This window comes from Mobula birostris, chromosome 17 (assembly GCF_030028105.1).
Source record: "Mobula birostris isolate sMobBir1 chromosome 17, sMobBir1.hap1, whole genome shotgun sequence".
NCBI lineage: Eukaryota > Metazoa > Chordata > Chondrichthyes > Myliobatiformes > Myliobatidae > Mobula > Mobula birostris.
The window spans coordinates 25,958,336-25,980,367 of NC_092386.1; the positions used below are offsets into that span (position 1 = coordinate 25,958,336).

The window sequence follows — 22,032 nt, forward strand, 5'->3', positions numbered from 1 at the left end:
GCGCGAGCGCCAGCGCCGCCGCTGGCGCGAGGCACAGCCGCTCAGCAAAGCGGCGCCCGCATTTCCTCTGACGATGCTGAACTTGCAGCTTGCAGTCACATTCCTAATGTTAACTTCGGTAAAGCAAACAAACTGGGAGTATGGGGTTTAATAAATAAATATTCCCTTTGTATAGATAAAAATATTTTGTATTGTACACGCGCGTTAACTTTTGTTAAAAAATACCTAGTGAAACACTTCTATTTGATAAATAGAAATTTTCGTGGATAAAATATATTTGCTACGTGACAGGTTTTAGTTCTAATGAATAAATGTTGATGAGCATGTAAGCAAAGTTCACCATTTCTTCATACCAGAGGCAAATGGCAATTAGTAAACATGATGTATTTTTAGCAACACTTTCAGTAGGCGGGATGAACTCAGCAGGTCGGGCAGCATCAGTCAGAAACGATGAGTCGACGTTTCGGGCCGGAACCCTTCGTCAGGACTGAAGAATGAAAGATCGGGAAGGATTTGAAGAATGCTTGTAGCGTCAGTTGAAAGACCAGTAATTTGAAAGACAAAGGGGTGGAGGGAGGGGAAGCATTGACGTCATAGCCCTGAAAACAATGGGTAGTAGAAGAAGGAGGCGGAACCATGAGGGAGCTGGGGGAGGGGGCAGAGTGAAATAGGGATAGAGGAAGGGAAGGGGAGGGAATTACCAGAAGTTGGAGAATTCTATGTTCATACCAAGGGGCTGGAGACTACCTAGAAGGTATATGAGGTGTTGCTCCTCCAACCTGAGTTTAGGCTCATCATGGCAGTAGAGGCGGCCATATATGGACATATCTGAATGGGAGTGGGAAGCAGAGCTGAAGTGGGTGGCTACCGGGAGACCCTGTCTCTTGTGGCGGATGGAGTGGAGGTGCTCGACAAAGCGGTTCCCCAATCTGCGTCGAGTTTAATCTTGTTATCAATAATTCATATACATAAATTTGCTTTGATAAACATGCAACTCAATCATGATTCAATTTTTATTCAAAAGTTCAAAGTATATTTATTATCAAAGTACATAAACATTATAAAACTTTAATATACATCACCTAACAGGTAGCCATGCAAACAATAAACACAGGCAAATAGAGTTTTGAACTGAAGTCCACATAGACTCTTAGTTCAGCGCAGAGCGGAGCAGCAAACTGAACCAGCCCATCCCTCGCCTCGGGTCCCAGCACTCTGACCTTTTCAATCTGGCCTGGCACTTATATTGTTCAAACATCTGGCTCAGTCGCTTTAATACGCTCTGGGACCTGGACCCCGCCAGTCAATTCGGTCTATACCCGACCTTACTGATTCGGCCCAGCGCTTAAGTTATCGGGTTCCGTTGCTTCCACATGCTTTGGGGCCTGGACTCCACCACCTCAATTTGGCCTGTACCCAGACATCCCACCTCTCCCGGAAGTTCCGGGAGTTGATAGTGGCTCCCTGACACCCAGAAATTATATACAATATCCCAGAAATCGATTTTTTTGAGAAAGAGAGGGAAAGAGAAAGCGAGCATCCTAATTGGTCTCTCCTCGTGCTAAGAGTGGTTCCCAGTGGGCCGCGAGGAAACAATATAATTTCGCAATATGAAACAATATGAGTCAGCTGCGCCTTTCCTCACTCCCTGTCACGCACTGTTCAACTTGAACGCACGTGTCATCCATGTCAGCGCGGGAAGATCAACTCCTCAAGCTTGCAAATGACGATGGGCTGAAAAGTATGTTTGACATAACATCTCTGCCGGCATTCTGGATCAAAGTCAAGGCTGAATATCCTGAGACAACCACGGAAGCACTGAAAACGTTGCTTCCATTTCCAACATATCTCTGCGAAGTGGGGTTTTCTGCAATGAATGCAACGAAAACAAAATCGCAGAATAGACTGGACATAAGGAACCCCCTTTGAGTATTGCTGTCTCCCATCACCCGTCGATGGCACCGTCTTGTTGCAGGGAAACAAGCCCAGGGCTCTCACTGATTCAGCGATATTGGTGTGTTGCAATGATTTTATATGCTCATGCGAGGAAAATATATGCTGGGTGTTTAATATCCAAACATTATTTAAATAGTTATGATGCTATTGACTTACAATTGACTTATCACTACATTCATGCGAGGAAAATATGCTCGCATATTTGTTTAATATTTGTAAAATATGTGTTTAGTATTAAATTCATTAAATAAACCCTTTTAGAAATGAAATTGAGTGTATTAGCCACTTATAAGTGACTTATAGTTGACTTATCACCTATATTCCGGTCGTGATTAACACCAACCGCACCCCCCCACCCCCCCGGTCGGCCGGTCCGCAAGAATATTGTCAATATTAAACCGGTCCACAGTGCAAAAAAGGTTGGGGACCCCTGCTAAGTAGACCTATCAGTTTACAGTCGACCTCAAAAATAATGACAGTGTTGCTCACTGCACTGTTTGCAACAGTTGACATTTCTATTGCCCATGGTGGGTTAAAATGTAAAAGACATGTTGAGGTGAGTTTAACAGGTGTCATTCATTCATTAGTACAGCTAACATTATTTAAACTAGCTGGCTGGCTGCTAAGGAGCTATGCTATTGGTGTCCTACATGATGAGGCCAAACTCTTCACTATGCTTAAAGTTGTAATAGAATAAACATAATAATATAAGTACATATTTTAATGTCACATTTTCTGCATATACCCAACTTGGTTTACAGATTAGACAAAAATCACTAAACAAACTGTTACGTACACCCTTGGAGGTCGACCGGGGGGGGGGTTGCTACTTGAAATAGTGGTGCTACCTCCCTGAAATGAGTTTTTGCAGGGTGGGATGTCTGCTGTACCTGACCTTTCCGATTCAGCCCGGTGCTTAAATCCATTGAATCTCGTGTCTTCCTTGCTCTCAGCAACAGACATGCTGCCTCACTTCGGTTCTGCCACATTAAATTGCCTCCAAGTCCAAAGGGAAGTTACATGCTAGCGTTTGCAATGATTGTCTACGAAAAAAGTGATCAACAAAGTTTAATTGTTTCCTTTGTTTAATTGGGCACCAGCCAGAATTTGTTGAGATTCACCAGCTCATCTTAAACATACATCTTGATTTTTTTAAAAATGTACCTCGCCTCCTTTCCATCTTCCACCTAATCATTAACTAATTTTCTTCAATTATTTATCAATTTATTTAATAATATAGATAACATACAATTACTACTAAACAGTCCAATTCCAACACTGTTATATCCCCTTCCGCCAACTAGGAACAGCCCTGAAAAACACAAAAAATAATTTAAATAAAACTAAATAAAGTACTTTTTAAAAAGTGAGTGTATTTCAATCTCTAGCCTTTTAAACATGCTAATCACCTACCTGTGAGGGAGATACAGCACAGGCCCACCATCACATTTCCCGATATTTTTTGTGTGTTCCTCCCAACCTTTGGTCAGTTTGAATAGTCTAGATGGATCACGTTGTATTTGAGCTTCGACCTGAGTACATTTACAGCAGTACAAATGTTGGTGTTAAACCTCTTCCCAAAAGTAAATTATCAAATGTAATCTGATATTAATTTTACTTCACATCTTCTAAAGAAGATAACTCAAGGGCAGTTTTGTTTCCTCAGATATTTAATTTTAGAGTAACTTGTCTGAAAGGCTACAGTAGAACTAAGCCCATGTTAGGCACATTTGTGCATGTCATGTTCCAACAAAGATTTCTATCAAATGACTAGAATCAAAAACCCAGTAAATTTTAACCCTTCATATGCATCAATTCACCCATCACAAGGACAACGACAGAAACTGGCTTCTCTAATTTACATAGTTCAACATCATATTAGATGCAGAATTTAGCCATTAAGTCAGAGATTCTATTTTCTTTGGAATGCTATAATCAAAAATTCACTCAACATTCTACTCAGCAATAAAGACTGAATATCCAGCTTTAATTACTAAATGCAAATGATGAAACTCATTTTCTATTTTTCTACAGTATCGGACTCACTATTTCTAACAAGTCTAAATAACTGGACTACATAATTCCCATTTTTCAATTAAAATATTATCTGGAAAGTACTATTACAAAAGCACTGCCCTCAGTATCCTTCCTTTTCACCTCCTCCAAGTATGAAATCAAAAATTAGTCAAACATGACCTTACCTTACAAATTCGTGCCAACAGTTCTCGCCTAACCTGTACCTTCATAAATGAAATGTTTCTTAAAACATTCCAGTGATTTGCTCATCACTAGATTAACCAAACTGGCTTATAATTACCTAGGCCTTCCTTACCTCCCTTTCTAAAGAAAAACTAACAGTTCCTTAACAGCACCACTGTAGCCACAGATCATTGAAAGGGTGTGTAAAGAGCCTCTGCAATTTTCTCTCGTTTCATGTTTTGTATTTCTTGGCAACATAGAAAGAGGCTATTTAGCCCATCAGGTCCACGCTGGCTCTCAGAGCAATCTCATTCTCCAACTTACTTCCCTGCAACCTATTTCCTGTCACATGCTCATCATCTACACCCTGATTTTCTTATCACCCACCTACAGTAGGGGCAACTCATACTAGCCAATCAAGCTACTAACTTGCAGATCTTTGGGTTGTGGGAGAAAACCAAGGCAGCTAGGGGAGTCCTATGCAATAACATGGAGAATATCAAAACTCCACATAGACAGCACCAGAGATCAGGACTGAACCCAAGATATTGGGGTTGTTAGGCAGTTATATACTAGCTGTACCATTTCCTTTAACAGCCTAGGATATACTTAATACTGGTACATCATTAATGTTTCTATCTTTCCAATGGATATATCAGAATACTTAACGTAGTGCAATGTCGATTCATTAAATCGATTGTTGAAAGAGGAATTTCAGAAGGGAATTAACAGGGTAATGAGATTGGGGTAACACACACAGAAAGCTGGAGGAACTCAGCAGGTCAGGCAGCATCTATGGGAAGGAATAAACAGTTGATGTTTCATCAGTCTTAGTGAAGGGTCTTAGATGAAGCTTCGACTGCTTATTCTTTTCCATAGATGCTGCCAGCATTTTGTGTGTGTTGCCTTGGATTTCCAGCATCTGCAGATGTTCCCGTGTTTGAGGGTGAAGAGATTGTTTCTTCTGACTTTTACTTCTAGAACTAGCAAGCATGGTGTGAAAGAAAACAAATCAGTGATTAAGGGACTGTGAGAAAAAACCCTCGAGAACTGTGAATGCTTAGCTGTGCATTTTGAACTAGATCAATTTGTTTTTAGAAACCAGAGGAATCAAGGTACATGGGGAGAAGGCTGGACAAGGCCACCATGAAACTAAATGCAGAAGCAGGTTAAATATTTCATGTAGTCTACTCGTTTTTTTTAATGTTCTAGTATCTTTGAATCATAAGTTCAGGCTTCAGATATGGTTTACTATCAGTCTCAATGTAGTTTCTTTGGTGGGTGTATGTGACAGATCTAGAATTCACACATATAAAGCAAAGATCTGAGTGATTTGAAAATGTATACTTTTATGAGACCAACTTGTAACCATGAGTAGAAAGCTTTTTTTTAAAAAGAAACATAACGAAGACCAAATGAGCTGGGGAAACAGACAGAGAAGGGCAAAGATTTGAGATCCCAAGATTGAATTTTGACTGACTGGCTGAAAACAAATCTGACTGATCTGCTACAGTGTTATTCCCCCCAGGAAATTTACTCTTAACAAGCATGACTAATTATCACATTGAGGCAATGGCTCTTGATCTTTTTAAAAAAAACACAAAACCTTCTCTTTAAGCTTGGAAAATCTCTTTTCTCGCTCATCCTCCATCTCCTTCTGCATTCGCTTCTCCAATAATTTGAACTCCAATTTGTTAAAATCCTGTGTAGTATAAAAGATGTAATAAGTAATTGTTTAATTCAACCAATAATGACAGAAAATAATGGTTTTTATTCTTTTTCTCTGAAACAGGTGAAAGCATTCCCAAACTGAAAGTCTTTAAAATGTTACCGCAAGACACATTTCATGACAAGTGTCATCAATGATAAATCTGATTCTGATGTAAGTAAATTTTTATTTATTTATTGAGATACAGTGCGGAACAGGCCCTTACAGCCCTTCGCGTTGCGCCATCCAGCAATTCCCAATTTAACCCTAGCCTAATCACGGGACAATTTACAATAACCAATTAACCTACCAACCGAACGTCTTTGGACTGTGGAAGGAAACCCACGCAGTCATGGGGAGAACATATTTTATTTTATAATTTAAAATTATATCCCACAATTTTTAAAATTAAAAAATGCAAAGTGTTACCGAAATAAGGCAAAAATACAAATATACCAGGGCTAGTTCTATACATTTGACTGTTACAAAGAAAGATATATTATAACTTTAATAATCTGGCAACCTTATGACTTTGGTGATGCTAGACTGGCAGAATTTATGCACTATTCAATGTTATTCCTATTAATACAAAACATATTTTAATTCACCTTTCAGTTTTAAAAAAAATAATTTTCCAACGAACTGGACAGGTTTAAAGGGAGCGTGGGAAACAGGGCCTCTGAGTTTAACAGAAATGTGGGAAGCACTCAGTGAACTAAATGCTAAACCCTCAAGATATCCAAACTCTGCAATGGCAAATTATTTACATTTTACCTGCAATTTCTCTTATTCAGGCATTTGATAAACAAGCTATTTTCTAAAAGACTTACTCTCTCTTGAAACCTGGAAATTTCTTTTGCCACAAGCCATTGTTTTTCTTCTTTTTCAGCTTGCTCCCTCATTTGGGTTTCCAGCTGCAGAAACTCCTCCTCCTCCTTCTTTTGCTTAGTATAATCTTCAAGAACTTTTTTCACTTTGAGCCGCCTTAAACTTTCCTTTTTTTCCCTTTTTATTCTCTCTGCTTCTTCCTTCATTTGTTTTTCTTTCTCTTGAGCAAACTCCAATTCCTTTTCTTTCTTCCACAACTGGAGCTTGATAGCTCTTTCTCTTCTCTCCTTCTCAGCCCTGAGTCGTTTAGCCTCTTCTTTTGCCTGTTGCTCTGCATCTAACTCAGCTCCATTCTGTGCCTGCAACCTCATCAGCTTTTCTTTTTCTTGTTGCTTCTCTGTTTTCCACCTCTGAATAGCCTGTCAGGTAATTTCAATAACAACAAAAATGATTGATTGAATGCTGATGATCTTATTTCCTTGAGTTACAGTTTCTGATCTTGTAATAATCATATATCATTTTATTCCACTCAAACCAAATTGCAAGATTTGCTGACTTTTTTTTCAGTTGGAACAATACATTTTATATATATATCAACAGATTATTTTAATTAGTAGGAAATACATTTAAGAAGGTTTTGATTTCTAGAAATTATTCAATATTTAAAAATATTCCAAATATCTTCCCTACCTCTTTCCGCCTTTTTTCAAGAAAGAGAAACTCTTGATACCATTGTTCATGCTGAATTATATCCTCTCGAGTCCTTCCAACCAAATACTGTAGAGCCTCTTCAATAAAAGAAGGCTTCCCTTTGTGTTTTGTCCATACCTTGAGAAAGTTCTTATGATCAAAATCATCCCAGCCACCTTGGTGTCCAGTCTGCTGAAGGAACTTTTCAAAGTCTGCAATTTCCACCAGCACATTGCCTGGTTTAATTGATGATCCCTTTGCTAAGGCAGTCTTAGAAATCACAGTCGGATTACGGGCCCATATTTCTATTTTCTTCTCCACAGCTAAAACTTCTTGAGTAGCAACTTTTTCTTCTTTCAAAAGGTTTTCATATCTAAAAAGATACATTAAACCACTTTATAATTACATCTGCAAATATAAAAAGCTTCACAGTAAGTTTTTTTTTCCAGATATATAAAGAGTAAAAGGGAGACTAGAGTGGAAATCAGACTGCTGGAAAGTGATACTGGAGAGGTAGTAATGTGGGACAAAGAAATAGCAGATGAACTTAATAAGTACTTTATGTCAGTCTTCGTTGTGGAAGACACTAGCAGAATGCCAGAAATGCAAAAGAGTAGGGGCCAGAAGTGATTGTTGCTGTTTTTACTTAGTAAAAGGTGCTTAGGAAGCTCAGAAGTTTGAAGGTAGATATCACCTGGACCAGATGGACTACACCTCAGGGTTCTGAAAGAGGTAGCTGAAGAGACTGCAGAGGCATTAGTAATGATCTTTCAATAATCACAAGATTTTGGAATGGTTCTGGAGGACTGGAAAATTGCAAGTGTCACTCCACTCTTTAAGAAAGGAGGGAAGCAGAAGAAAAATAATTATATGCCAGTTAGTCTGACTTCTGTGGTTGAAAGGATGTTGGAGTCTGTTATTAATGAAAAGGCTTCACAGTACTTGGAGGTACATGACAAAATAGGCCAAAGACAGCATGGTTTTCTAAAGAGGAGATCTTTCCTGACAAATTTGATGGAATTCTTTGAGGAAATAACATATAGGATAGACAAAAGAGTCAGTGGATGTGGCTTACTTGGATTTTCAGAAGGTATCGCACATGAGGCTGCTTAACAAGGCTTACTGTATTACAGAAAAGATACTAGCATGGAAAGAAGATACAATGATAAGTGGAGGGGCAGGTAATATTGAGGAAGCAGGGTGTTTGCAAAGGACTTAGATTGGAAGAATAGGCAAAGAAGTAGCAGATGGAATATAGTGGTCATACACTTTGGCAGAGGAATAAAGGCATGGACTATTTTCTAAATGGGAAGAAAAATTTAAAAATCAGAGGTGCAAAGGGACTTGGGAGTCTTTATGCAGGATTCCCTGAAGGTTAACATGCAGGTTGAGTAACACCACACCTAGGAGTATTGTGACCAGTTTTGGACCCCTTATTTAAGAAAAGATGTGCTGGCATTGGTGAGTCAAGAAGAGGTTCACTAGAATGATCTAGGCCTGTACTCAATGGAGCTTGGGGTGGGGGTGGGGGTCCTCTTTGAAACCTATCGAATACTGAAAGGCCTACATAGAGTGGATATGGAGAGAACATTTCCTATAGTGGGGGAGTCTAGGACCAGAGGGCACAGCCTCAAAATAAAGGGACATCCATTTAGAACAGAGATGAGGAAAAATGTCTTTAGCCAGAGGGTGGTGAATCTGTGGAATTCATTGCCACATCAGCTGCGCAGGCCAAATCATTAGGTATATTTAAGGCAGAGGTTGTTATGTTCTTGATTAATCAAAGGTTATGGGGAGAAGGCAAAAGAATGAGATTGAGTGGAATAATAAATCAGCTATGATGGAATGATGGAGCAGACTTGATGGGCCGAATGGCCTGACTGCTCCTATGTCTAATGGTCTTATAATTTGCCTCTTTATACAAAAGCCAAAGCAATACACATGAAAGATGCCATTTTTCAAAAAATTGTGAATAACAACCCACACAAGAAATGTTTATCTTTTCCTTTCGTCAGACCCAAACTTATTACACATTCAAAAGCTGATCAGTTTTAGATCCCTATTCATTTAAATAATTTGCAAACCATAATAAATCAGCTATTCGAAATTTCTCGACTATTTCATTACAGATCCTGACAGGATTACAAATCTACACATCTGCAGTGCTTATGCTCCCACAATAATTGTTGCTGCAACGGACAGAAACCAGCGCTCATAACTTCAGAAAAGGCAGAAATCACTCAGCAGCTTTTACGAAGACAGAAGCAAAATTGTTTTCAGTTGACCTTTCATAGCTACTGTTAAAGTAGTATTGTATTAATTCAATTTAATCCGCAAAAGAATGAATATTTTAACATAAAAAATAAGATGCTGGTTGAATTAAAAACCTTGAATATCATTTATAGAGACCCAAATTCAAAACATGTACAAATGATTTCAGGCAATTATATTGTAAAAAATACATTTAAAAATCCCATTTCTGAAGATTTCTCCTTGCAAATGCTACCTGATCTCGTATTTTCTGTTGTTATTTCAGATGCCCAGCATCTGCCATTTTCTGTTTTTCCAGTAGCTAGACATTCACTTCAGGTTGTGGCATGAAATATGGCGTAAAATTTAACAAAATAAATTTCAAAGCCAGAATTTTATCATATTTTTCCTCATCAATAACTTTATCACTGATGCACAATTTAAGTTTTGTCAGGACCAATCATGTCCAGACCTCAACATAACTTTCATTTGAACTTGGACAAAAGATCTGAATTACAGAAGAAAGATAAGGATAATTATGCTTCGTATCAAGACAGAATTTTACCAAACCTGGTATCAAGGAGCTCTGTACCTCCTGTACAAAAGAAGGCAGTTGCAATTGTTGAATACCTCACAGGAACAATTCAAGTCAGTGCCTTCAGCTGCTCTGTCGATGACCTGCGTTCCACAAAGTGGGATCAGGGTGTGGAGATATTAGCTTATAATTGCACAGTGTTTTTTCCATTTGAGCATCCATAGAAATAGAAAAAGTTAAGATCTGGACAGTATTCAGGCTTGAGTTTGTAAGTGGCAAAAGACATTCACACTGCACTGGTGCAAGGCAATGATTACCTCTAACATATCTAACTATTTATTCTTGAAATTCTGCAGTATTACTGTTGTTGAATATTATGGGCATAACCATTGACAACCCTAATCACGACAGCTTGGCAACATTAGGACCATTTTGGTTTCTTTGCTCTTACTGTGTTCTTTCTTTGTACAAAAATGTTTATATTGTTCTTGTGAATTATGCTTATATGAATCTATTTTTGAAAAGATTAACTTCATTTGCCACATGAAAATTGAAACATATAGTGAAAGCAGTCAGCACTTACATCTGTCGTTGAGCTTCTTTGAAGACATTAATTGAATCTTCAACTTCTTCCATTATCTCCCTTAATTTTTCTATAACTGAAAACACACATCAATCTAATGAAATGAATGTAAGCAAACACACAAGTAGCATCATTAATAACTGAATTAATAAAATAAATAATTGAAAATAAACAAATTTGTAGCAACTTAAACAAACGTAACAGGTTACGAAAAGTGATTGTGTAGTAGAAATTTCAAGATGATGCTGAGCACCTCGGTCACAAAGAGAAAGAAAAGGGTGTCATCATTCACTTTCAAAATGCTACAAGTTTGTGAATAATAACAGAAGAAATAAAATTAAACCAGGAATAAGCTAGGTTTCCAAATTTTACAAAACATGCAGTTTTTAAGTGTGCTATGCATTTATTATAAGTTCAGGTCTGCAATATTTATCAACCTAGTTTCAGTATAATCACTTATTGAACATGTCTGTCTCTTTTTGTAGCTTTTGACGTAGCTGTCCCATATCTAATTGTGTTAATGCATTATCCATGAAATCAAATATTTGATTACAATGAACATTTAACAAGATAGACAATGAGCATTTGACCAAATCAAAGCTTGCTGTATATATTTAAACTATTTTATTTCATATCATGCAACATTGCACCTTGTCAGTTTATCATTTCTCTATGCCTGCAGCCCACAACAGATGAGCTTCACACTGTAGAAGTTCTTAACTGAAGGTTTTCTGCCTTCAACCTTGTCTGCCTGAGGCCTTTTGCAACTCCATTACCAAGAGCTAACTGCCCTCAGTGTCCTTTTTTCCTTCATCCGTTTATGATTTTAGAAAAAAATTGATGTCTTTGGAAGATCAAAGACAGATAATTTTTTTCCCAAAATCACAAATGTGAAGTGTTTCATCTAAATCCCATTAACTGTTAGTTCTGTGATCTTTTGCCTCCTGGTTAAGAAACACGAAAATGATAATCACTTCCAGGTGCATCTTTAATCTCCTCCAGCCCTAAAACCCTACATTTGGTTTATATCTCCTGACCACCTATCCAAAGTTACCAGTTAACAAGTTCTTAAATTTTCCCCTTTAAACCTCTGCATCTCCCCTCTTCTCTAAAGGTTTCTTAAAACACAGATTTTCAACCAAATTTTTGATTATCTGGTCTAACATTTACATATGTTGTCCTTTGTCTAATTTGGTTTGATAAAGTTCCTGTAAATTACAATATTCGGCAACATATTAAGTTTCCTCTTGAAAACTCTATCATAGAAGTAATGTTGAAGCAATTCAATCAGCTTCCATTTTATCAAGATGAGAGCATGAGATACCACAAAAACTATGGGACCAGATAATATACCAACTGAAGCTTCAAGTTCCAGGACAAATTCCAAATATAGGGTGACGGTGAATCCAATTCACACCAAGGCAACTGTTGCATAATTGTGACATCCAGGGACTCTGATAAAACTGCATTCAATGAGTATTAATGGGAATGTATTCCGACAGGGCCATACCTTCCACAGAAAAGATGATTTGAAGTTATGGAGGTCTGCTACCAGAACATCACAGCAATAGATCCTCAGGGCAGTATTCTAGCTCCAATCACCTGGAACATTTGCTGATGACTGTGCCATATTCATACCACAGAAAATGACTGCTGCCAGAAATCCTACACAACTTTCAAGCATAGTCTGATCAATGAGAAATAACATTTTTGTCACAGAAGTGCTTGCCGAAGACCACAGAGTGTAATATATAGTAATATAATATACAATATGGATGCATGATAAAGCTTCTGATCAAAATAACAGTTCACACATTGCTTGAATGTTGTACCTACATTCTGGAGTAGGTTTGACATCTTTTAGCTGTCCCTGGAATCTCTTCACATTATGATGTATTTTTGCAAGTTGCTGTTGAATTTTCATCTCTAAAAATTTCATTCAAGAAATTCTAAGTTAATGTTGAAAACACCATATTTAGATTGCCTGAGTCAAAACATTCTACGTTCTTCCTTTATCACAATGAAATCGTGGCCATTTAGTTCTTAAGTAAATTAGGCAATTAATTCACATCTTAATACATTTTGAAAAATGCCAGTCTAAAGCTTTACCTTAAAATGTTATAAATCTGAATACCTGATTCAATACTACCCTTCAAAAAACATACTTAAAAGGATCATTCCACTGCCTCAGAAGCATTTCAAAATATTTCCCATTCAATACTTTCTTTTACAGTGTGTTGATTTTCTATCATTTCTAATGATGACATTTGTCTATGCAGCTCATCAATTGTGCGTTCTGAGATGGCTCTGCAGTCCGATTCTAGAAATGTATGAACATCACCAGTAAGGGCAGGTAAACTGTCCGGCCGCCATTGAAGCAACAGATGTGGCCATTTTTCTCCTCTCTCGAGCTGTGACCAGATCTGCACGGCGACTATTCTCAAAATTGTTGGAAGCTCATCTTACCAGGGCATGGCATCCAGTCCAGTCCTGAGCACTCTACTCAAGCTGCTTCGGTGTGATGTCAGCATACGTGAGGTTGATTTCACACACTTGGCAAACCTGTTACTAAGTCTCTTCTTCCTTGCGACGACTCTCTATAGCAATTGTTTGGGTACTCTGGAATCCTCCACGTGTATAACATGAGCTGTCCAGAGAAGCTGGGCTTGCAGCATCATTGCTTCTTTGCTTGTGCTCTCTACTCTTTTTAGGACCCCCTGGTTGGTGACACAATCCTGCCAGCGGATGCCCAGGATTGATCTCAGGCTATGTGTATGCAAGGGTTTCAGCATTTTTAAGGTGCCTTCTGTATATGGTCCAGGCTTCACAGCCATATAATTATCTGCTAAGGATGACTGCTTTGTAGACCTTGAGTTTCATGGCTTTTCAGATGTCATGCAAGTTCAATACATGTGAATGCAAGTGCCCGAGGGCTTGACTGGCCTTGCAAATCCTAGCACTTTACAGTGTAGGCTATTGTTAGTAATTCACTTGTGCAAAACACGATCCCGTAAAGTGCAGAGAAGTGAATGGCCAGTTAATTGGTATACTATGTTGGTCTGAGAAGGATCACTAGCGAAAAATTGCCCTTGTTGAAATGGTGAGTCTTCTGCAGCTACTCAATTTACTGAAGAAGGCAAGTAAGTGCCTGCGGGTTAATGGATTGCCCTTGCCAAGTTCAATCATCTCATCACCAAAGATCCACAATAAAACAAAAAAAACCTAGGAAAGTCTTCGTCGATCCGGTCACCATCTCTTGTGAGAACTAAGGAGTTTATAATTCATTTATAGCTCCTCAGTCAGAAGGGTTATGAAGGCTCAGTGTCTGTGTAATATCTCAAATATACGATATAATAATGCAGCAGTAACATCAACACAGATCAAAGAAACAATCTAGCTTACACTTTGAATCCAGAATCTTTCCTCAAAGGCAAATATTACAAAATTGACATGGCATAAGCATACAGCAATAGCAAGCAAAGTACAGACATTACAATCAAGATGTACTCCAATCTGATATATACATTTGAGAGAAGAGTACATGTCCAAGACAAGATTGAAAAATTTCTCAATATAAATGGAAGAACATCAAAGCTCCCACCATCACCCCTAATAAATTGTTAAATTCCTACGTTCTGTTTTCCTGTTATTTGCCATCTTCAGATCCAGCTCTTCAAAAGAGTTATATTCTGCTCTCTCATTCTTTTTACTGAAAAGATAAGTATTCTTATCCTTTTCTAAACTGGCTATTCTGGATTAGGAAAGAAAATACAATAAATTAGAATTTTTAATCTTTTTACATATGCAAAAGCAACTTCCCTGTTAAAAGCATATAAAATTACTCTATTTCAGAACTAAGCTTCAAACACATAACCTGATATACTTTTTTGTTTTGTGCAAGTGTAATGATTTTACTGCAAAATGCTAGTAATAAGCACATCTTTTGAAATAATTCCATGGCATCTTGTTCTTCATCTTGAGAGTGGACAGTTGTTGGTTATTGGATTTCCCTTACATTGCAATCATGACAAGTTATCTCTTAACATCCAGAAAAAAAATGGAAACTACACTCTTGCAGATCAGGTAAGCATCAGGGTGAAATAAATTAGAGTCCATTATTAAGGATAAGTTTTCAGAGTACTCGGAGGTACATGACAAAAACAGGTGAAAATTAGCATTGCTTTCCTAAGGGGAAATCTTGTCTGACAAATCTGTTGGAATTCTTTGAGGAAATAACAGGAAGGATAGACAAAAGAGTGTCAGTGGATGCTGTCTTCTTAGATTTTCAGAAGGCCTTTGACAAGGTGCCACACATGAGGCTGATTAACTAGATAAGAGTCCATGGTATTACAGGAAAGATGCTAGCATAGACAAAAGATTGGTTGACTGGCAGGAGGCAAAGTGTGGGAATAAAGACAGACTTTTCTGGTTGACCGCTGGTGACTAGTGGGGTCAGTGTTGGGACCACTTTCACATTATACGTCAATGATTTGGATGACAGAATTGATGGCTTTGTGGCCATGTTTGCAGACAGTACAAAGATAGGTGGAGTAGTGATGAGGAAGCAGTGAGTCTTAAGAAGGGCTTAAACAGATTAGGAGAACAGGCAAAGAAGTGGCAGATGAAATACAGTGTCGGGATGTGTATGGCCATGCACTTTGGTAGAAGGAATAAAGACGTAGAATATTTTCTAAACTGAGAAAAAATTTTGAAATTATTGGTGCAAATGAACTTGGGAGCTCTTTTGCAGGATTCGCTAAGGGTTAACTTGCTGGTTGAGTAGGTAGTAAGGAAGGCAAATGCAATATTAGTGTTTATTTGAAAGGACTTTACACCTTTGCTCTTACATTAATGCAGAGACTTCATAAGGTATTGTTCAGATGGTACTTGGAGTATTATGAGCAGTTTAGAGCCCCTTATCTAAGAACAAATGTGAAAGGGTCCAGAGGAGGTTCATGAGAATCATCCTGGGAATGAAAGGATTAAGGTATTAGGAGCACTTGATGTCTCTGGGCCTGCACTATCAAGAGTTTAGAAGAATGAGAGGGAGAAATCTCATTTAAACCTATCGAACAGACAGAGTAGACGTGAAGAGGGTGTTTCCTGTTGTGGGGGAGTGTAGAATCACAGGATGCAGCCTTAGAATACAAGGATTTCCATTTAGAACGTAGATGAGGAGGAATTTCTTTAGCTAGAGGGTGGCGATTCTGTAGAATTCATTGCCACAGACATCTGTGCAGGCCAAGTTGTTGGATATACTTAAAGCAAAGGTTGGTAGGTTCTTGATTAGCGAGGGTGTCAAAGATTGTGAGGAGAAGGCAGGAAATTGGGACTGAAAGGGATAACAAATCAGCCATGATGGAATGGCGGAGCAGGCTCGATGGGTCAATTAGCCTAATTCTGCTCCTCTGTCTCATGGCCTTATATATAGTAAATAGTACAGATGTGCCAACAAAGTTCGAGAGTGAATGGTAAGTGACTGAGCAAACTGTTGCAATGGAATTCAATGAAGGAAAATGTGAGGTCACCACTTCAGGTATAATTATTAGTATGATCTTTTTTTTAAATCAGTAAAAAGCTAGGAAAACACTGACCCAAATATAATAATGAGCAACAAAATTTGAAAGGGTTAACTTAAGGCTAGAAGATAAAAGGCTGGCAACTGACCTGCAGATATATTAATTTCTGGTTAGACCTCATTTTAGAATGGTGCATTTTTTTCTAGATACAGCGCCTCAAAAATAAATTAGCTAATCGAGTCATTGAGTAATAATACAAGCCTTTCAGCCCAACCAGTTCGTTCTGGCCATGGGGCCCACCCAGCTAATCCCAATTTTCTGCATTAGGCCCATATCCCTCCAAGCCCCGTCTCTCCACCTACCCACCCAAGTGCTTCTTAAATGATGCTATTGTACCTGCCTCAACCACTTCCTCTAGCACTGAAAATGTCACCCTCGGGTCCCCTTTAAATCTTTCCCCTCTCACCCTAAGTCTATAACCCCTAGCTTTGGACTCTCCTGCCCTGGAGAAATGACTGTTACTATCGACCTTATCTATGTATCTCATAATTTTAAACAGCTGTGCAGTCACTGGAATAAATGCATAAATAGAATCTTTAAATATGATATTCTGCATAAATTAGCCTTGTATTCATTTGAATGTACAAGACATAATTGAGGTGTTTAATGATTAAAGAATATTAATTGCATAAGAATATTTTCTTTGGGAGAGTAGAACATGAGGTGAGATCATTAATGTACAATTAAAACTATGAGATTCCGGGCTGATATCAGAAAACTTTATATAAACAGAAACCACCTCAATTTATACATCATCACTACAATTTATACATCATCACTAATGTAGCTGTTATCCAAATCTCTGCTGCTCCTTTCCCAACTTGCTTTGAATTCTGTCCATCCACTATAATTTTGTGCTTTATAAGAACATTATCAAATAAAATCTGCCAATGTAAACACACAGTGGATTATAAGCAGATGATCAAAACTTTGGTCAAGGGCATGATTTTTGGAGGAAGGGGAGTACTAGTTACATTCAGCTATCTCTGAGTATTATAGAGCTAGAGATTACAGAGATGTAAAGGAAAAAAATTATAGAGGGATTCATGAAACTTAAAATTCAGACATTACATTACCTGCATCCAATATCAGTCAGCAAGCATTATAATGGATGGACAGAATTCAGTGCAGCAGATTTGGAAGATGTCTTCCTTGTTCTACTCTTGGCAAATCTAGAGTGCATATGAAAGATCGTCTAAAATGAGCACAGAGGAGAAGTAATTTGAAAATATCTTCCCTAAATTGCAGAGGCCTGCTTAATTGAAACATTTTAAAAATAAGATTGATGGGATTTTTGTGATGAGGCATGTTGATGTGTTTTAGATGGAGATGAGCTGCACTTTAATTCAATGGAGAGGGAAGAATGGAGGTCCTTTAACATCTGCCGGACGATGCTGAGGATGTTCTACAAGTCTGTGGTGGCCAGTGCTATCATGTTTGCTGTTGTGTGCTGGGGCAGCAGGCTGAGGGTAGCGGACACCAACAGAATCAACAAACTCATTCGTAAGGCCAGTGATGTTGTGGGGATGGAACTGGACTCTCTGATGGTGGTGTCTGAAAAGAGGATGCTGCATGCCATCTTGGACAATGTCTCCCATCCACTACATAATGTACTGGTTGGACACAGGAGTACATTCAGCCAGAGACTCATTCCACCGAGATGCAACACAGAGCGTCATAGGAAGTCATTCCTGCCTGTGACCATCAAACTTTACAACTCCTCCCTTGGAGGGTCAGACACCCTGAGCCAATAGGCTGGTCCTGGACATATTTTCTGGTATAATTTACATATTACTATTTAGCTATTTATGGTTTTATTACTATTTATTATTTATGGTGCAACTGTAATGAAAACCAATTTCCCCCAGGATCAATAAAGTATGACTATGACTATGACTAAGCACAGGAAGCCAAATGAGCCACTTCTATTGCTGAATGACTGACAAATTCCTTAGGAATCATTTGCCTATCATTGCCAAGTTGCAGAGCAACATACGTCGGTTGGCATTTTTTCAATGTGTCTGGTGCAATGCCAACAGATTTCAGCATCCCAATCAGTCGGTCACAGGGTCAGCACACATAAGGGTTGATTATATCACTTCCTTCACTTCGCAGATGAGCAACGTTTTCTCCCCCACATTGTTTTCTGGGTAGGAGACAACCTCATACTTGAACTCCTACACCAGAAATATAACTGAGGAACAGTACTAGGGTTTCCATTTCAATTATCGAGGAAGAACCAGCTTCTTGCCAATAGTTACTCCGATACCAATGTTTTTTCTAAACTGATGTTAATTTCTTCCAGCTCCTCATTCACTTGGCACCATGGTAGCGTAGGGGTTAAGTGCAACGCTATTACAGCTTGGAGCATCGGAGTTCGGAGTTCACTTCCGGCATCTTCTGTAAGGAGTCCGTATGTCCTCCCTGTGGAATGCGTAGGTTTTCTCTGGGTGCTCCTGTTTCCTCCCACAGTCTAAAGACAGTAGGTTAATTGGTCAATGTAAATTGTCCCAAGGTTAGGCTAGAGTTAAACTGAAGGTTGCTGGTTGGCAAGGCTTGAAGGGCCAGAGGGGCTTATTCTGTGCTCTATCTCAAAATACAAATAACTTAAGCAATTCTTCATTACTTCTGGAAGATTTTTTTTACATGAAGTGATTTATTTTTTCTGTGCAAACAACAGGAATTCTGCAGATGCTGGAAATTCAAGCAACACACATCAAAGTTGCTGGTGAACGCAGCAGGCCAGGCAGCATCTCTAGGAAGAGGTACAGTCGACGTTTCAGGCCAAGATCCTTCGTCAGGACTAACTGAAGGAAGAGTTAGTAAGAGATTTGAAGGTGGGAGGGGGAGAGAGAGAGAGAAAGAATGTGTGTATATAAATAAATAACGGATGGGTTATGAGGGGGAGGTGGGGCATTAGCGGAAGTTAGAGAAGTCAATGTTCATGCCATCAGGTTGGAGGCTACCCAGATGGAAGATGCCAGAGAAAGCAGGATCTCCCAGTGGCCACACATTTTAATTCCACATCCCATTCCCATTCTGACATGTCTATCCACGGCCTCCTCTACTGTAAAGATGAAGCCACACTCAGGTTGGAGGAACAACACCTTATATTCCGTCTGGGTAGCCTCCAACATGATAGCATGAACATTGACTTCTCTAACTTCCGCTAATGCCCCACCTCCCCCTTGTACCCCATCCGTTATTTATTTATATACACACATTCTTTCTCTCTCTCTCCTTTTTCTCCCTCTGTCCCTCTGACTATACCCCTTGCCCATCCTCTGGGTTCTCCTCCCTCTCCACCTTGTCTTTCTCCCTAGGCCTCCTGCCCCATGATTCTCTCATATCCCTTTTGCCAATCACCCATCCAGCTCTTGGCTCCATCCCTCCCCCTCCTGTCTTCTCCTATCATTTTGGATCTCCCCCTCCCCCTCCGACTTTCAAATCTCTTACTAGCTCTTCCTTCAGTTAGTCCTGACGAAGGGTCTCAGCCTGAAACGTTGACTGTACCTCTTCCTAGCGATGCTGCCTGGCCTGCTGCGTTCACTAGCAACTTTGATGTGTGTTGCTTATTTTTTCTGTATTTACTTCATGCCTTGATATAACTTATCTTATTACAGTTTAAAAGAGAAAACTATAACCTTATATTTTCTTTACAAATTTATAGCAATTCTTGAGTCTGTTCTTGTGTTTTACATCAGATTATTTCCAGATTCTACTTCCCCTTTCTTTGCAATGCTTTGTTTCTACTGTGCTGAACTCTGAAAGTTTCCCCATTCTCAGTCTATTTCCTTTGATCCAATACCATCTTGATAGTGTTGTTAAATTTTACCCATAGCCCCAAGATGAACATAGCCACTAACTATACAGTATAATTCAAGATTATGATCAATACATTCAGATTTGGTAGAAGAAAAACTGGTCAAGACAAAGGATCAGGCACAATCTTACTAAATGACAAAAAAACTCAAAAGTCAAATGGCCTTCTCCAGGTTCTATTTCTGTTCTGTTAAATATTAAAATATTATTACTCCCTTTCTTCAAATAGTGCATGCACTTTACTTTCATGTGACTTTTTTGTTGAAAACAAACTAAATTTATTTTGACATATTTACACTTCACAGTATAAGTGTGTGTTTAAAAAAATGAAACAATTCTATGTAGAAAGTTATTAAAATTATAATTACCATACTATAGTTCAACCATCCCAGTAGCAGGGGTACTTGGAAGAAAATAATAAAGAAAGCCATCATTGGTTTGTATAGATAGTTTAAACGTACTTTAATAAAAGTATAAGGAGATACACAAAGACATGAATGGGTACAGAAGGAGTTGCAAATGGATTTAGAGACCTATTCCTATCTTTTATATGTGTTCTTGCAGATTTGGTTTTGGTACTACCGAGATGGGAAAGATTGATGCCAAAGGGTGAAAGACATAACTGGAATATCCACTAACCCTGAGGGTCTAATATTTATCTACTCCAGTATGTTAAACCCCTCTTATTATGGTTGGAGCTCCCTGCATCATTAGCCTATTCCCCTCTATAAGGGCGTGTTAAACTCACTGGAGCCTCAGCCTCCGCATCTCCTGGAGGAATGCCGCCGGGTTGTCCGAGTCCCTCAGAGCCGGCACGGGGGCCCAATGTCTCGGCGCTGCCTCCGACTTCCACGCACAGGCGTCCACCTGCCGGACAGTGAGGAGGGAGAGAAGACAGCAGCTTATCCACAGACCGCAAAGCAACGAAGGGAGGGGAGCCCGGACCCCGCTATGCTCCTCAAAATACCCGGGGGGGACAAACACCAGGGTCAACCCCATTGCCCCCAACATCACTGGCCCAAAACCCAGATTCCCCGCCCTCCGGGACCTGGGGCATTTCCCCAACCCCGGGAACGAGGGGCCTTCCCCTCCGATCCAACCCAGCTGAGTGTCTACGCGCAGTCCCCGAAATGCGCCCCGACGACACCCGGGACCTACCCACCGCCCCCGACCCAGACAGAAGCTCCAGCCGAGGAACCCGTACCCGCTGAGCAGGGGCCGCCGCCGTTGCTAGGGCCGCCATCTCACCGGGCTGAAGCAGCGTGGTGCCGCCGCCACCGCGAGCTGCTGGAGGCGGCTGCGGCCAGCGGGCGGCGCCGGGGAGCCAGCGCTGCAAACAGCGGCGCAAATGTGCAGATGTGCCGCTGTTGCTGCGGATTGCTGGCGATCCCAGCCAGTCTGAACCCCCACTCTTTACTCTTCCCTCTGTCCTTTAGCGCGCACACACACAAAATCTAAAGGCTTTCCGCTGTCTTAATTCACTTATATTGCGGAGATTTTGCGGAACTCCCCGAGGTTCGTAGTATCTATGAGTAAGAGAGGATTGTTGTTAAGTCTGCCGAATCCGCAAAACAGACCACATTGCTTTTCGGGCATGTTGACAACATGCAAATGAATAGTCTGTTGGGAGGTGGCCACGTGGTGCAAGTAGTTTGCAGATTTCAGCAAAATGGCAGAACAACAGCAGAGGAGACAGAGGCTGCCCAAATTTAGCTCAGATGAGCTGGAGGTGCTGATTACAGAGGTGACTACCCATAGAGACCAACTTTTCAGTCGTGCCCACAGACTGTCACAGGGAGAGCGGGATAAAATATGGCAGGATATCACTGCCAAGGTCAATGCAGTCTCACAGGTCAAAAGGTCTGTGAAGGCCATCAAGACT

General features: G+C 39.7%; 2 protein-coding genes and 1 long non-coding RNA gene across 7 annotated transcripts in view; 1 reads left to right on the top strand and 2 right to left on the bottom strand.

Moving 5' to 3' along the window:
• pggt1b (protein geranylgeranyltransferase type I, beta subunit) overlaps positions 1-2,995 on the bottom strand; it is a 73,061-nt gene extending 70,066 nt beyond the window's left edge. Inside the window, exon 1 of the mRNA XM_072281410.1 lies at positions 2,852-2,995. Coding sequence (XP_072137511.1) covers positions 2,852-2,919 — 68 coding nt within the window. The 5' untranslated portion in view covers positions 2,920-2,995. The remainder of the gene's footprint in view (positions 1-2,851) is intronic.
• Positions 96-9,985, top strand: LOC140211568 (uncharacterized). Its single transcript, XR_011889513.1, has 3 exons — positions 96-118; positions 5,948-6,037; positions 9,511-9,985. It is a non-coding gene; the product is annotated as an uncharacterized lncRNA (long non-coding RNA).
• Positions 2,923-21,510, bottom strand: LOC140211566 (coiled-coil domain-containing protein 112-like). Of its 5 annotated transcripts, XM_072281405.1 has the most exons (11): positions 21,355-21,510; positions 20,899-21,017; positions 14,382-14,500; positions 12,586-12,675; positions 10,750-10,825; positions 7,382-7,754; positions 6,694-7,110; positions 5,762-5,857; positions 3,370-3,488; positions 3,206-3,268; positions 2,923-2,999 (listed from the first exon to the last, which is right to left on the bottom strand). In XM_072281405.1, the coding sequence occupies exons 1-10, from the start codon at positions 21,391-21,393 to the stop codon at positions 3,238-3,240; spliced, it is 1,479 nt and encodes a 492-aa protein (XP_072137506.1). In that variant the 5' UTR covers positions 21,394-21,510; the 3' UTR covers positions 2,923-2,999; positions 3,206-3,237. The 5 variants fall into 5 exon arrangements, with proteins under 5 accessions (XP_072137506.1, XP_072137505.1, XP_072137508.1 ...); XM_072281404.1 differs by lacking the exon at positions 2,923-2,999 and having other exon boundaries at positions 3,024-3,268; XM_072281407.1 differs by lacking the exons at positions 2,923-2,999; positions 21,355-21,510 and adding an exon at positions 17,405-17,500 and having other exon boundaries at positions 3,024-3,268; positions 20,899-20,978.
• Positions 21,511-22,032: the final 522 nt, after the last annotated feature.